At 40.9% G+C, this 14493-nt stretch overlaps 1 protein-coding gene across 1 annotated transcript in view; it reads left to right on the forward strand.

Moving 5' to 3' along the window:
- The window catches only part of ZNF234 (zinc finger protein 234), a 17369-nt gene extending 8500 nt beyond the window's left edge, over positions 1-8869 (forward strand). The window contains exons 6-7 of the mRNA XM_011997746.1: positions 6064-8074; positions 8107-8869. Of these exons, the coding sequence (XP_011853136.1) occupies positions 6064-7931 (1868 nt within the window). The 3' untranslated portion in view covers positions 7932-8074; positions 8107-8869. The remainder of the gene's footprint in view (positions 1-6063; positions 8075-8106) is intronic.
- The last annotated feature ends 5624 nt before the right edge of the window (positions 8870-14493 follow it).

Here is a 14493-nt window from a genome sequence, read left to right on the forward strand (position 1 = left end):
TGTTTTATAAAAATAAGGCACTAACCCATGGGTCAGGAGCTCTCCAAAGACCCTTCCCTTGCTGTCTACCTAAGGCAAGCGAACTAACTCCTTTCAGTAATAGGTTTTTATAGCACATATTTGTGTATATGTTTCTGGATCTTGAAATACTGATACTACTTCATTAGGTGTTTCTAAAAGTGTTTGAAAACCCTTCTTTTGATTGATTGATCAGTTTACAGTAGTAATTCAAATTGCCAGTAAGTTCAGTTGTACCTTTAGTGTGTTTGTTTTAAACATGTGACTTTGCATGTTCTAGGGCATCACCCCTTCAAACATGATGTATTCCCTTTAGAAAAGGAAAAAAAGCTTGGTATGATGAAGACAGCAACTCAAAGAAAAGGGAAATCAGGTAAGAACCAAGTAGCTGAGAGTCCTTGTACGTGATTGTCCATCTGTTGTACTTCTGTCCCCTGCTGTTGCTGTCATCTGGTCCAAATTGCCAAACCTCTGTCCTGGATGATTGCAGCAGCCTTTGTACTGGGCGCACTGCTTCCACCCTTAATAGTATAAAGTATGTTCTCCTACAGGCTGTTCTCCATGTCGCAGCTAAAGTGATCCTTTGGAAATGTAAGTCAAATTGCCATTCTTCTGCTTAAGACCTTGTACAGGGCTGGGCATGGTGGCTCACGCCTGTAATCCCAGCACTTTGGGGGGCCAAGACCGGAGGATCACCTGAGGTCAGGAGTTTGAGACCAGCCTGGCCAACATGGCAAAACCTCATCTCAAAATACAAAAATTAGCCAAGCGTGGGGGCGAGCGCCTGTAGTCCCAGCTACTTGGGCAGCTTAGGCAGGAGGCAGAGGTTGCAGTGAGCCGAGATCACACCACTACACTCCAGCCTGGGCAATAGAGCGACACTCCATCTAAAAAAAAAATAAAGACTCTGAATGGCTTCTTATTTTTCTTAAAGTTGAAGACTCTTAAAGGAGCTTATAGAGTCCTACGTGGTCTGCTGTTCATCCTCCTCTGCCTCACTGACTACATCTCCTGTATTCTAGCTCTTGCTCCATCTTTTCCAGCCACATCATCCTCCCTGCTATTTCCCAGACCTGCTAAGGACACTGCTCGCTCTGTCGCCCAGGCTGGAGTGCAGCGGTGCAATCTCAGCTCACTGCAACCTCTGCCTCCCAGGTTCAAGCGATTCTCCTGCCTCAGCCTCCCAGGTAGCTGGGATTACAGATGCCTGTAACCACGCCCGGCTGATTTTTGTATTTTTTGTAGAGACAGGGTTTCACTGTGTTGGCCAGTCTGGTCTCCTGAACTCAAGTAATCTGCCTGCCTCAGCCTCCCAAAGTGCTGGGATTACAGGCATGAGCCACCGTGCCCAACCTGGACACTGTATTCTTACTGGTCTCATGACATATTATCCCAAACTGAGTGGATTAAATGATAAAAATGTATTGTCTTTCAGTTCTTTGTTTGAAGTCCAACATGGGTCTCACTAGGCTGAAATCAAGCTGTCAGCAGGTCCGTTTCTTCCCGAAGGCTCTAGGGAGGGAGAATCTGTATCCTTACCTTGTCAGTGTGTAGGGGCTGCCAAAAAATGTCATAGTTTGTGACCTCTTCACAGCCCAGCGACATTGCTTCTCTGATCCTTCTTCCATAGTCACATTTCCCTTTTATTCTCTCTTTATCCTTTTTCCACTGTATAAGGACCTTCTAATTGCATTGGGCGCACTTGGATAATAGAGAATTGCCTTCTATTTTTAGTTCAGCTGATTTGCAACCTTAATTCCCTCTGCAACCTTAATTACCCTTTGTCATAACCTGACATATTCTTAGGATGAGAATTAGAACGTGAATTCTTTGGGGGATGATTATTCTGCCAACTACAGATACTTCTGCCTCAAAGCCCTTATTTGCCCTTGTCATTGCCTGGAAAAACTCACCTACAATCCTCTCGGCCCCTCTCTTAGTTCATCCTGGTCTCTGCTGTTTTAATTTCACAGTGGAGGCCTTTTCTGACGACCTTACTGGAAATGCCATCCTTTACACTCTGCCCTGCCTTCTCTTGTGTCTCATAGACTTTGGTTTACTTGCTTGTCCCCTCTTTCTCCCCACTGGAATATAATCTCCAAGAGTGGAGGAATTTTTTTGTTTGTTTATTACTCTACCATTGGTGCCTAAATAATTCTGTTACATGGCAGATATCTGTTAATATAATTATTTGTTGGTGTAATGAAGGCGTTATGGATGGATGCGACCTCACTCTAGGGGTCTTGCAGCTAGGACAGGTCATACACAAACCAGAGTGAATGAAGGGGGTTGCAGAACATTATTTGTTTTCTGATGGCTGCACATCCAGTTTCTTCTGCGTTAGGTGCCCTTCACATGAATGTTTGTGTGTGCACTTGAACCTCATCCCATGAAAACTTACAAGCATCCTGTTTGTGACCACACTGAGTAACAAGCCTTCCCGTTGGCTTTCCTGGAGGCTTTCATAGTATGGAACACATTCATTTCTGGGAAGGAATAATCTTCGAATGAAGATTCTGATGTCTACTTCTGAGACAGCTCACCACACAAGAAGATAATTATTTCCTAAGGTGTCAGATAGTAACTAGGTTGCAAACTGCTTTCCTTTCAACAGACTGCCCATCTGAACCTCATTTGCTTGTTCCGAAGTGCCCATCCACATCACTGCCCCCAGGTTTCACCTCCCCTATGCCAGAGGTGGAAGATTTGAGTGGCAAAAGTGACACAGTTGAATGTTGCCTAACTCTCTGGTTCAAAAATATGCTATGCTTTTATTTTCTACCAATGTAGTAGCCACTAAGCATATGCTAAAGAATATAGATGTCATACATTTTTTCCTTTATTTTTATAAAGACCTGGCTTTTATTTTCAACTAGTTGACATTATAACTTGGGAAAAATGAAGAAACTTCTTGCTCAAAATTGTCACATTATCAGAGAGACTTGTCCCCATCCAAAAACTATTTTTAAGGGTTAGTTTGTTAAATATCATATATTCATCATATATGTATACACTCATGTGTATATATATATAATATACCAAGAGTTACATACTCTCCTATGAATATTTTTCCAAGGTGTCGCGGTTGGAAATTATCTTTCCATTTGAAGCAGTTTGTTTAATTCAGGACCAGGTAAGTTCTAGAACCAAAGTTTTCCAGCTCTTTTGAGCATAAGCCATAGCAAGAAATGCATCTTTCATGGAAACTAGAGAAATGAAACAAACATTTCATGTCTGTATCGATTGACATTATAGCTTTAGTAAGCATTATACATAAGGACCCCTTTCCTGTTGGTGTTAATACTCTGATAGTTTCTATCCTGGTTCTTTTTTTCTGATTGCTTATTATAAGCTCTTAAGTTTATTTCACAGCTCACTAAAGGGCTACAGTTTTTAATTTGAAAAACTGTTGTAAAAGGCCCAACTTACCTACATTGAGAGCTTCAGAAGGAACCAGTGTATAGGGCTTCCTGCTTTCTTTTCATCCCAAGTGATTCTTGCCACCTTCAAATTTTCTTATTAGCCTCACCCTGAATGTGCCTGTCTCTTATACAGCTTTTCAGCTTCTCTGAAAAATTACAATTTTCTATTATTTTCCTATTTCAAATAACTTATTTGGAAAAGATGTTTAAATTCTGACAAAAAAAGAGTCAAGCTGGGTCATTTATTCATTTGACATGCATTTATTGAGCATTCACTGTGACAAGCACAGTTCTGGACAATGGTTAGAAAGTAGGAAAGTGTAAAATGAGTATTATGTCAAAATTAGAAAATGCTTCCCTTGTTGATGCTGCATTGTGGTGGGAAGGACATACATTAAACAACCAGTAACTTAGTGTGCCCAGTGGTTAAAAGTGCTGTGAAGAACATAGACAAATTCAAGTTGCCAGAGGTGAATAGGGTGAAGACAGAATTCATTATTTTTCAATGGGTAATAAAGCAAGCCTCATTGGTGAGCTGACATTGAGCAGAGACCTACAAGATATGAGGAACTGTCCATCTCGCTATCTGGGAAGAGTTCCTGCCTGAATATAACTCCTGCTGTGGGGGCGGCTTTCAAAGTTTACACTGTGACATCATCTTTTTCTTTTCTCTGTCTCCATATCAGTTGTGAAATATTGGAGTCTACTTCTTTTTCACTTCTTTTTTTTTTTCTGGAGGTCTGAATTACTGCCAGATTTTAGAATAATATATGTTATCAGTTCAACTTTCTTTCCCTTTAGTCCTCATGTAGGAAACTTGCTGACAGAAGCTAAAGTTTCACCATCTGCTTATCTGCTTATATTTTAGTCAGTATGTGGTTAGATACTTGCTCCCAGCCTGCAAGTCATGTTAACCATTCCAGTCACCTGGACATTGAAGTAACTTTCCAATAAAATGACCCAAGGCAGAGTTATATAGACTCCATTTAACAAATGTCTACTGATACAGTAGACTTTTTTTTTTTTTTTTTTGAGACAAAGTCTCACTCTGTCACTCAGGCTGAAGTGCAGTGATAAAATCATGGCTCACTGCAGCTTCTAACTTCTGAGTTCAAGTGATCCTCCATCTCAGCCTCCCAAATAGTGGGAACTACAGGTGCGTGCCACCACATCTGGCCAATTTTTTAAAAAGTTTTTTTGTAGGGACAGAGTCTTGCTGTGTTGCCCAGGCTGGTTTTGAACTCCGGGGCTCAAGTGATCCTCCGGTTTCAGCCTCCCAAAGTGCTTGCATTACAGGTGTGAGCCACTGCACCCTGCCAAGAGGCAGCTTTTAAGTGACTATTCCTGCAGGGAGGGGAGTAAGTTTTTCCCCTGTAAAAATTTTCTTAGAGGTACTTCTTTCCACTAAACTTTTGTGGAAAAGTTCATTTAAAAAATAATTTCCAAATATTTATATGTCTTTGTACAAGATTACACATTTTGGAATATTATTAAGGATAAATAAACCTTTCAGAAGACACATTTTAAATCTAAGTTATATTAGAGGTGGTCAAGAGTTTATAATAGCTGCCAACTCATTTAATGTCTATCAACACAGAAAAATAAGATTAAGTGTATGTGTTATGCGGAATATTCAATAATATGGTTGATCCTTGAACAATATGGGGGTTAGGGACACCAACTCCCCTCACAGTAAAAAATCCATGTATAACTTTTGACTCCCCCATAAAACTTTACTCATAGCCTACTTTGACTGAAAGACCTACTGATAACATAGTCAATTAACACATATTTTTATGTTATAATGTATTATATACTGTATTCTTACCATAAAGGAAGAATTCTTTATTCTTACAATAAAGAGAAGAGAAAATGTTATTAAGAACATTATAAGGAGGAAGAGGAGGGGTTGATCTTGCTGTCTTAGGGATGGCAGAGATGGAAGAAAATCCATATATAAGTGAACACATGCAATTCAAACCTGTGTTGTTCAAGGTTCAACAGTATTTTGAACATGTAAATATAAATATTTCAGGTTATTTAATAATTTGAATATGTAACATGAACCTAAACTGCAAAGTATTTGATTATTTTCTTACTTTCCCTTGAAGTTCTTGTTGATTCATATTATCTACATTTTTTTAACTTTTAATATTTTTAATAGAGATACATTCTTGCTTTGTCTCAAACCCCTGGCCTCAAACTATCCTTCTGCCCCAGCCTCCCAGAATTCTGGGATATACAGGCATTACCATGCCTGGCCTATGCTTTTTATATTTGTATAATTTACTATTTATTATTCTACACTGACTTTAAAATTGGATGGAAATGGCAGTACTTTAACAATTTGTATCATGTTAAATTTTAAAATTAACTCTGACTTCTACCTTGTGTCTCACATAGGAGACTTGGTATGGTCTAATGCCTGGTAGATAGCAGCCAATTGGACCACCTCTTGATTTATCTAGGCATGGAAATCAGAGATCATGATACACAGTGGAAAAGACCATTACACAAACTGGACCTTCTCTGGATTTGTTAAAATCCCATGCTCTCACTTAAGTATGACATCTTGAAAACTTTTAACAGAGCTTCCACATCTCTGAATTCTCTGTCTTTACAGCAGACAAGATCCAAAGTGAGATGGAGACTGTTCCAGAAGCAGGACGACATGAAGAGCTTTCCTGGGGGCAAATCTGGAAACAGATTGCATGTGATTTAATCAAGTATGAAGACTCTATGATAAATATTTCTCGGTTCTCCAAACAAGGTGATTTGTCCTGCCAGGTTAGGGCAGGACTGTATACAACTCACACGGGACAGAAACTTTACCAATGTGATAAGTACAAAAAATCCTTTACTGACGTCTGCAACTTTGATCTTCATCAACAGTTACACTCAGGAGAGAAATCTCATACATGTGATGAGTGTGGAAAAAGCTTCTGTTACATCTCAGCCCTTCATATTCATCAGAGAGTCCACATGGGAGAGAAACGCTATAAGTGTGACGTGTGTGGTAAGGAATTCAGTCAGAGCTCACATCTGCAAACTCATCAGAGAGTCCACACTGTAGAGAAACCATTCAAATGTGTGGAATGTGGGAAAGGCTTCAGTCGTAGATCAACACTTACTGTGCATTGCAAATTACACTCAGGAGAGAAACCTTACAATTGTGAGGAATGTGGGAGGGCCTTCATACATGCTTCCCATCTTCAGGAACATCAGAGAATCCATACTGGGGAGAAACCATTCAAATGTGATACATGTGGTAAGAACTTCCGTCGTAGATCAGCACTTAATAATCATTGCATGGTCCATACAGGAGAGAAACCATACAAATGTGAGGACTGTGGTAAGTGTTTCACTTGTAGCTCAAACCTTCGTATCCATCAAAGGGTCCACACAGGAGAGAAGCCTTACAAGTGTGAAGAATGTGGTAAGTGCTTTATTCAGCCATCACAATTTCAGGCCCACCAGAGAATCCACACTGGAGAGAAACCATATGTATGTAAAGTGTGTGGTAAGGGTTTCATTTACAGTTCAAGTTTTCAGGCCCATCAGGGAGTCCACACTGGAGAGAAGCCATACAAATGCAATGAGTGTGGGAAGAGCTTCAGAATGAAAATTCATTATCAAGTGCATCTGGTAGTCCACACAGGGGAGAAACCCTATAAATGTGAAGTATGTGGGAAAGCCTTCCGTCAGAGTTCATATCTTAAAATCCATCTGAAAGCACATAGTGTACAGAAACCTTATAAGTGTGAGGAGTGTGGGCAGGGCTTCAATCAGAGCTCACGACTTCAGATTCACCAGCTGATCCATACCGGCGAGAAACCATACAAATGTGAAGAGTGTGGCAAGGGATTTAGTCGTAGAGCAGATCTTAAAATTCATTGTAGGATCCACACAGGAGAGAAACCATATAATTGTGAGGAGTGTGGGAAGGTCTTCAGTCAGGCCTCGCATCTTTTAACCCATCAGAGAGTTCACAGTGGGGAAAAACCATTTAAATGTGAAGAGTGTGGGAAGAGCTTCAGTCGGAGTGCACACCTTCAAGCCCATCAAAAAGTCCACACTGGAGAAAAGCCATACAAATGTGATGAGTGTGGGAAGGGCTTCAAGTGGAGCTTGAACCTTGACATGCATCAGAGGGTACACACAGGAGAAAAACCCTATACATGTGGGGAGTGTGGGAAGCACTTCAGTCAGGCATCAAGTCTTCAACTTCATCAGAGTGTCCACACAGGAGAGAAGCCATACAAATGTGATGTGTGTGGTAAAGTCTTCAGTCGGTCTTCACAACTACAGTATCATAGGCGAGTTCACACTGGGGAGAAACCTTACAAATGTGAGATATGTGGTAAGAGGTTCAGCTGGCGATCAAATCTTGTAAGTCATCACAAAATTCATGCTGCTGGTACATTGTATGAAAATGATGAGAATAATAAGAACATCAGAGAGTTGTCAGAGGAAGGAAGCTTTACAAGGTGATTAAAAACAAACAAAAAAAACTCATGTACAACCTGAATGCCTGTAATCAGATTTCATAGGAGAGAAAAAATTTTCTTTATCAACCTCCTTGAATTTATTCGATTTGTAATGCTTCACATTTGCAGATAGAGATCTGCCTCATTGTTTGTAATGCCACATTTATTGTACAGATGAGTTAGATTTTTTTTTTTTTTTTTGAAACAGGGTCTCGTTCTGTTGCCCATGCAGGATGCAGTGATGCGATCTCAGCTCACTGCAACCTCCACCTTCTGGGTTCAAGCAATTCTCCTGCCTAAGCCTTCCTGGGTGGTTGGGATTACAGGCGCGCACCACCACGCCTGGCAACTTTTTGTATTTTTAGTAGAGATGGGGTTTCACCATACTGGCCAGGCTGGTCTCAAACTCCTGACCTCATGTGATCCACCCACCTCGGCCTCCCAAAGTGCTGGAATTACAGGTGTGAGCTACTGCCCCTGGCCTCCATCTAGACTTTGAAATGATTGCCTTCTAATTACAATAGCATTCTCTTATTTAAAATATTTGTTTTATTTAAGTCAGTGTTTAAGCAATAGCTCAACATATCCCAGTGGTCCAGTGACCACACAGCTGAGAACCCTTGTTAAGTGGTACAGTAAAGAATCTGTCAAAACTTTGACATTTATGACATGTCACCTAGGAAATAGGACTTAGAAAATGAGTTTGACCTGGGCTTTAAAAAAGTATACTGATGAAGGTGCCAGAATTGATGTCCATTAGACTGTAAGCTTCATGGGGTCAGGAAGTTTGCTGCTGAATCTATACAATGTTAACATTGACTAGTGCTTGTAGGTGTGCTCAATACTTGTGTGTTAACTGAATCAAAAGGAGTAAATGTACAATATTTTAACATTGCATCCAAAGGAAGAAACCTGCAAAATAAAATTATTTGGGGAAATGAACATTGTTGAAATGCAGAAAACCATTGGATACTACAGCCTACAATATTAATATGGTATTACCCTTTTACAGTTGACACCTGTCTTCTCTCTAGTCTCTCCTCTCAAATTTGGTTCTTATTGTTTGAGAGCCTGTCTAGTTTCCCAAGGGTTGTATAAAACATAAGTTGAAGTACCTTTATTTTTAATTTTATTTTTGAGACCAGACCGCGCTCTGTCACTGAGGCTGGAGTGCAGTGGCATAATCATGGCTCACTGCAGCCTCGTCCTCCCAGGCTCAATCCATCTACCCATCTCACTCTCTGAGTAGCTGGGACCACAAGCACGTGCCACCACTCCCAGCTACTTTTCGATGTTTGGTAGAGAAAGGATTTCCCCACGTTGCCCAGGCTGGTCTTGAACTCCTGAGCTCAAGCAATCCACCCTCCTTGGCCTCCCAAAGTGTTAGAATTACAGGTGTGAGCCACCACACCTGACCAAGTTGAAGTATCTTGTGATTTTTTCTGACAGTGCAGACTGAAAAAAATTTAACCTGGCAACAAAAGATTACTGAATATTACATAATTGAGTTTTTAATCCATTAATGTTAAGGCAGGAGTTTAACACTTTTAAAGTGTCAGAAGTAGTTGCCAATGCCAAATTTTTATCAATCCCCTTGAATTTATTTGATTTCTAACTTTCCACATTTCCATCCAGACTTTGAAATGATTGCCTTCTAATAACTGTAGCATTCTCTTATTAAAACTTCTGGCTGGGCATGGTGGCTCATGCCTGTAACCCTAGCACTTTGGGAGGCCAAGGCGGGTGGATCACCTGAGGTTAGGACTTCGAGACCAGCCTGACCAACATGGTGAAACTCCGTCTCTACTACATACAAAAAATTAGCTGGGCATGGTGGCAGACGCCTATTGAGTCTCCCTCTTTTGCCCAGGCTGGAGTGCAGTGGCGCGATCTTGGCTCACAGGTACTCGGGAGGCTGAGGCAGGAGAATTACTTGAATCCGGGAGGCAGAGGCTGCAGTGAGCTGAGACCGCGCCATTGCACTCCAGCCTGGGCGACAGAGCAAGACTCTGTCTCCAAAAAAAAAAAAAAAGACTTCTCAGGTAGGGGCTCTACCATATTTTTACCCCACACCCATTAAGCAAATACCAAAAACAGCTTGTGGAAATTTGATAATTTTATAATTATTTGATAATTTTGATAATTTTTTCAAATGTATTATTTGGGTAAGATTGACATTTACCATGCTTTTCCCTATTCCCAGTAAACATGGGTTTAAGGAAGAGTGTTTTTCAGAATTTACACTGTATATCTCTGATCTGGAAGTTATATAATTGGAATTTATGATTATGAGATTAAACTACCAAAAAGACTAAGTAACATATCAATGATATCAATGAATTGTTTTAAATGGAAGTGTGTGTTCCTCCGTAATAAGTTGACTTTTGATATTTTCATTCTTGTATTGACCTGAAGCCATTAAAATGGTGGCAGGTATCTGTAATGACAGGATAAAGAAATAATACGGCCTTTGGAAGATCATAGACTATAGCCTTTGTAGCATAATGAAATCCATACATTTTTGTGAGTGTGTATGTACATGCATAAGATAATGTGTAAAGGATACTTTTTTTTTTTTTTAGCAATTTTCTCTAGCAATGAGCATTTTGTGGTATTTTTCCATTTTATAATTCCATAAATTAATTTTAATTCCTTATTAAACATCAATATTACCAAAGCAGTAAATTATATACATTAGAATTTTGAAAAGTGCTACATAATAATCCCTTACAATTAAAGCCTCAAAATGTGTTCTATATCATTATATGGCACATAAGATCATAAGTAATGGATTCTGAAAGCCAATTATAAAAACAAAAAAATTATCTGTCCAAATACGTGGATAAATGGGTGAGTGTGAACAACATTATCTTTGCAATTAATGCCTACTACACTTTTTTTTGTTGTTGTTTTGAGATGGAGTCTCCCTCTGTTGCCCAGGCTGGAGTGCAGTGGCACGATCTTGGCTCACTGCAACCTCCGCCTCCTGAGTTCAAGCGATTCTACTGCCTCAGCCTCCTGAGTAGCTGGAATTACAGGGGCATGCCACCAACTAAGTTTTTTTTGTTTGTTTTGTTTGTTTGTTTGTTTGAGATGGAATCTCACTCTGTTGCCAGGCTGGAGTGGAGTGGTACAATCTCAGCTCACTGCATCCTCTGCCTCCTAGGTTCAAGCAATTCTGCCTCAGCCTCCTGAGTGGCTGGAACTACAGGCGTGCGCCACCACGCCCAGCTAATTTTTGTATTTTTAGTAGAGACAGGGTTTCACCATGTTGGCCAGGATGGTCTCAATCTCTTGACCTTGTGATCCGCCCACCTCGGCGTCCCAAAGTGCTGGGATTACCACCGTGAACCACCGCAACCAGCCTAAGTTTTGTATTTTTAGTAGAGACGGGGTTTCACCATGTTGGCCAGGCTGGTCACCAGGTTGGCTCCTGACCTCAAGTGATCTGCTCACCTCGGCCTCTCAAAGTGCCAGGATTACAGGCATGATCCGCTGTGCCCAGCCTCGCTTGCTACATCTTTTAAAGCAGTAATCCATAACACACAGAGAGAAAATCCCGGAAGTGAAAACAAAGTGGGATACATATGTTAGGGAAGTATGTTTAAAAAGGTTCACTGAGGAAAAGGTGTGCATAAGGGGAGAATATACTGCAATCCACTTACTGGATGTGGAACAAGTGAGGTCTAAGGGTGGGTTTGAATGCCATTCCACATTCCTTGGACATGATGGTGATATTTTCAGTATAGTGGATTAAAGCATGGGTCCCTACCCCCTGGGCCACAGACCCTGTTGGGAACAGGGCCAGACAGCAGAAGGTGAGCAGTGGGCAAGTGAGCAAAGCTGAGTTCTGCCTTCTGTCAGATCAGTGGCATGAGCCCTATTGTGAACTGTGCTTGTGAAGGACCTAGGTTGCAGCCAGGCGCAGTGGCTCATGCCCGTATTCCCAGCACTTTGGGAGGCAGAGGTGGGCAGATCACCTGAGGTCAGGAGTTGGAAACCAGCCTGACCAATACAGTGAAACTCCATCTCTACTAAAAATACAAAAATTAGCCGGGCGTGGTGGCAGGTGCCTGTAATCCCAGCTACTCAGGAGGCTGAGGCAGGAGAATCACTTGAACCCAGGAGATGGAGGTTGCAGTGAACCGAGGTCACGCCATTGCACTCCAGCCTGGGCAACAAGAGTGAAACTCTGTTAAAAAAAAAAAAAAAAAAAAAAAATCTAAGTTGCTTGCTCCTTGTGAGAATAAAATGATAAATGTAATGTGCTTGAATCATCCCCAAACCATCCCCATCCCCTTCACCTCACCTTGTGGAAAAATATTGTCTTCTGCAAAGCTGGTCTCCTGTGCCAAAAAGGTTGGGAACTGCTGGATTAAAGGGCTTTACTCAATAAGTTATATCTAAGTGGGGAGACTTTTTTCCACTATTGATTTTCTTCAGTATACCTTCACTGGATGCTTGCTAGTCATTAAGGTCCATGCTACCTCAATTTGCATGGTGTGCTGAGAATTGGTAATACCACCTTCACATTCTTGTAATTCACTAGGAGGACTCAAGACACCCTATGTTATCATAGTCACTATGATTTATTATAGTAAAATATATAAAGTAAGTTGAGCAAAGGGAAAATGTGCATGGGATGAAGTCCAGAAGAAATCAGGTACAAGCTTCCAATAATCCTCTTCCTGTGGAATCATTCATGATGTACTGTTTCTTCAGCATTGAATTGTAACATGTGAAATGTCTATCCAGGAAGCTCAATGGAGACTTAGTGCCCTAGGCACTGTGTTGTGTTGTGTTTGTTTTGTTCTGGAACTGGTCACATAGGCCAGCTTGGGCCAAAATTCTAGATTCCCAGAAGGAATTCAGCATAAATCACATTATACAAATAGCTGGGGCATGGTGAGTCACTCTTATCAGGGAATTCTGGAAATCCTCCTGAAATTCAAGTTCCTGGACACCAGTCAAGGGCTAACCTTGTATCTTGTGCTGCTATAACAGAATACCACAGATTAGGTAATTTATAAACAATATAAATTTATCTGTCACAGTGCTTGAGGCTGGGAAGTCCATAGTGAAGATGCTGGCAGGTTTAATGTCTGGTGAGGGCTGCTGCTTTCTGCTTCCAATATGGCATCTAGTTGCTGCATCTTCTGGAGGAGACAGGTGCTATGTCCTCATATGGTGGGAGCAATGAAAGAGCAAGAAGGGATTAAGTTTTAACAAGGCAACACCATCAAACTATAGCCTGTTGCAAGCAGGCCTTTTAAGTATAACAGCCTCAGGCCTATGTTAACTCTTTTCTGAACACAGGGCTTCAGAAATCCAGTACCTATATTCTTTTCTTTTTCTTTCTTTGTATGACCAGATACTACATTAGGTCATCTTCCTTCAAGGTAATTTGTAACCAAAACTAGTAGACTAAACCAAATAATTTCTTGCCCCTCTACCCCATAACTGATGACTGTAGGTACAGTCTACATCTACCTTCCTTGTGACCTGAGTCTTCAGGTTAGTCACAAGATAGCTGTAGAAACTGGGAGCTATCTGGCTTTATTTGTTTTTGGTTGGTGGTTGGTTGTTCACAGTCAAGAGGAGAGAAGTGTCTCATTTGTAGTATTGTATAGTTCATGTCTCCCAAAATGCATGGCTACTCTAACTCCCATCCACACTCAAGATTAACTCCTTAGCTCTTACCTAGTATGCCCAGCCCTTGTGGGATAATTCAGTTTTGCCATCTGTGGGCTTGACTTTCCTGTTCATCTTTGGCCCTTGGGATTTCCCTGTCTTAGCTTTGAGTTTAGCTACATTTTAACACTTAGGGGATACTGTCACATAACATTTTTGTGTCTTTGAAAAGATCCACGATATTGTGCAATGATTACCACTATCTAATCCTAGAACTCTTTCGTCTGCTCCCAAAAGAAACCCCCTACATGAGCTGGGTGTGGTGGTGCATGTCTGGAGTCTCAGCTACTCAGGGGGCTGATGAGGCAGGATCACTTGAGCCCAGGAATTTAAGGCTGCAGTATGCTATGATCATGCCTGTGAATAGCCACTGTACTTCATTCTGGGAAACATAACAAGACGCCGTCTCTAAAAAAGTAAGGAAAAAAAAAAAAAACAAAACCCTAGGTATTAACAGTCACTCCCCATTCCCAGCTACATCTCCCCAGGCCTGGAAACAACTAATTTACTTTCTGTCTCTATGGATTTGCCTATTCTGCACATTTGATACAAATGGAATCATACCACATATGGTTTCTTGTGTCTGGCTTCTTTCATTTGGCATAATGTCGTCAGAGTTCATCTATGTTGTAACATGAGTCAGTATCTTGTTCATTCACATTACTAAATATTGCATTATATGGATAGACCACATTTTGTTTATCCACTCATCAGTTGATGGACATTGGGTCGTATCCACTTTGACTATTATGACTAATGCTGCTATGAACTTTTTTAGAAGAAGTTTTTGTGTGGACATGTTTCAGTTCTCTTGGGTATTTACTTAGGAGTGGAATTACTGGCACATAAGCCCAAGATTGGGTGCCAGCAGATTC

Source organism: Mandrillus leucophaeus, unplaced genomic scaffold (assembly GCF_000951045.1).
Source record: "Mandrillus leucophaeus isolate KB7577 unplaced genomic scaffold, Mleu.le_1.0 Scaffold546, whole genome shotgun sequence".
Taxonomy (NCBI): Eukaryota; Metazoa; Chordata; class Mammalia; order Primates; family Cercopithecidae; genus Mandrillus; species Mandrillus leucophaeus.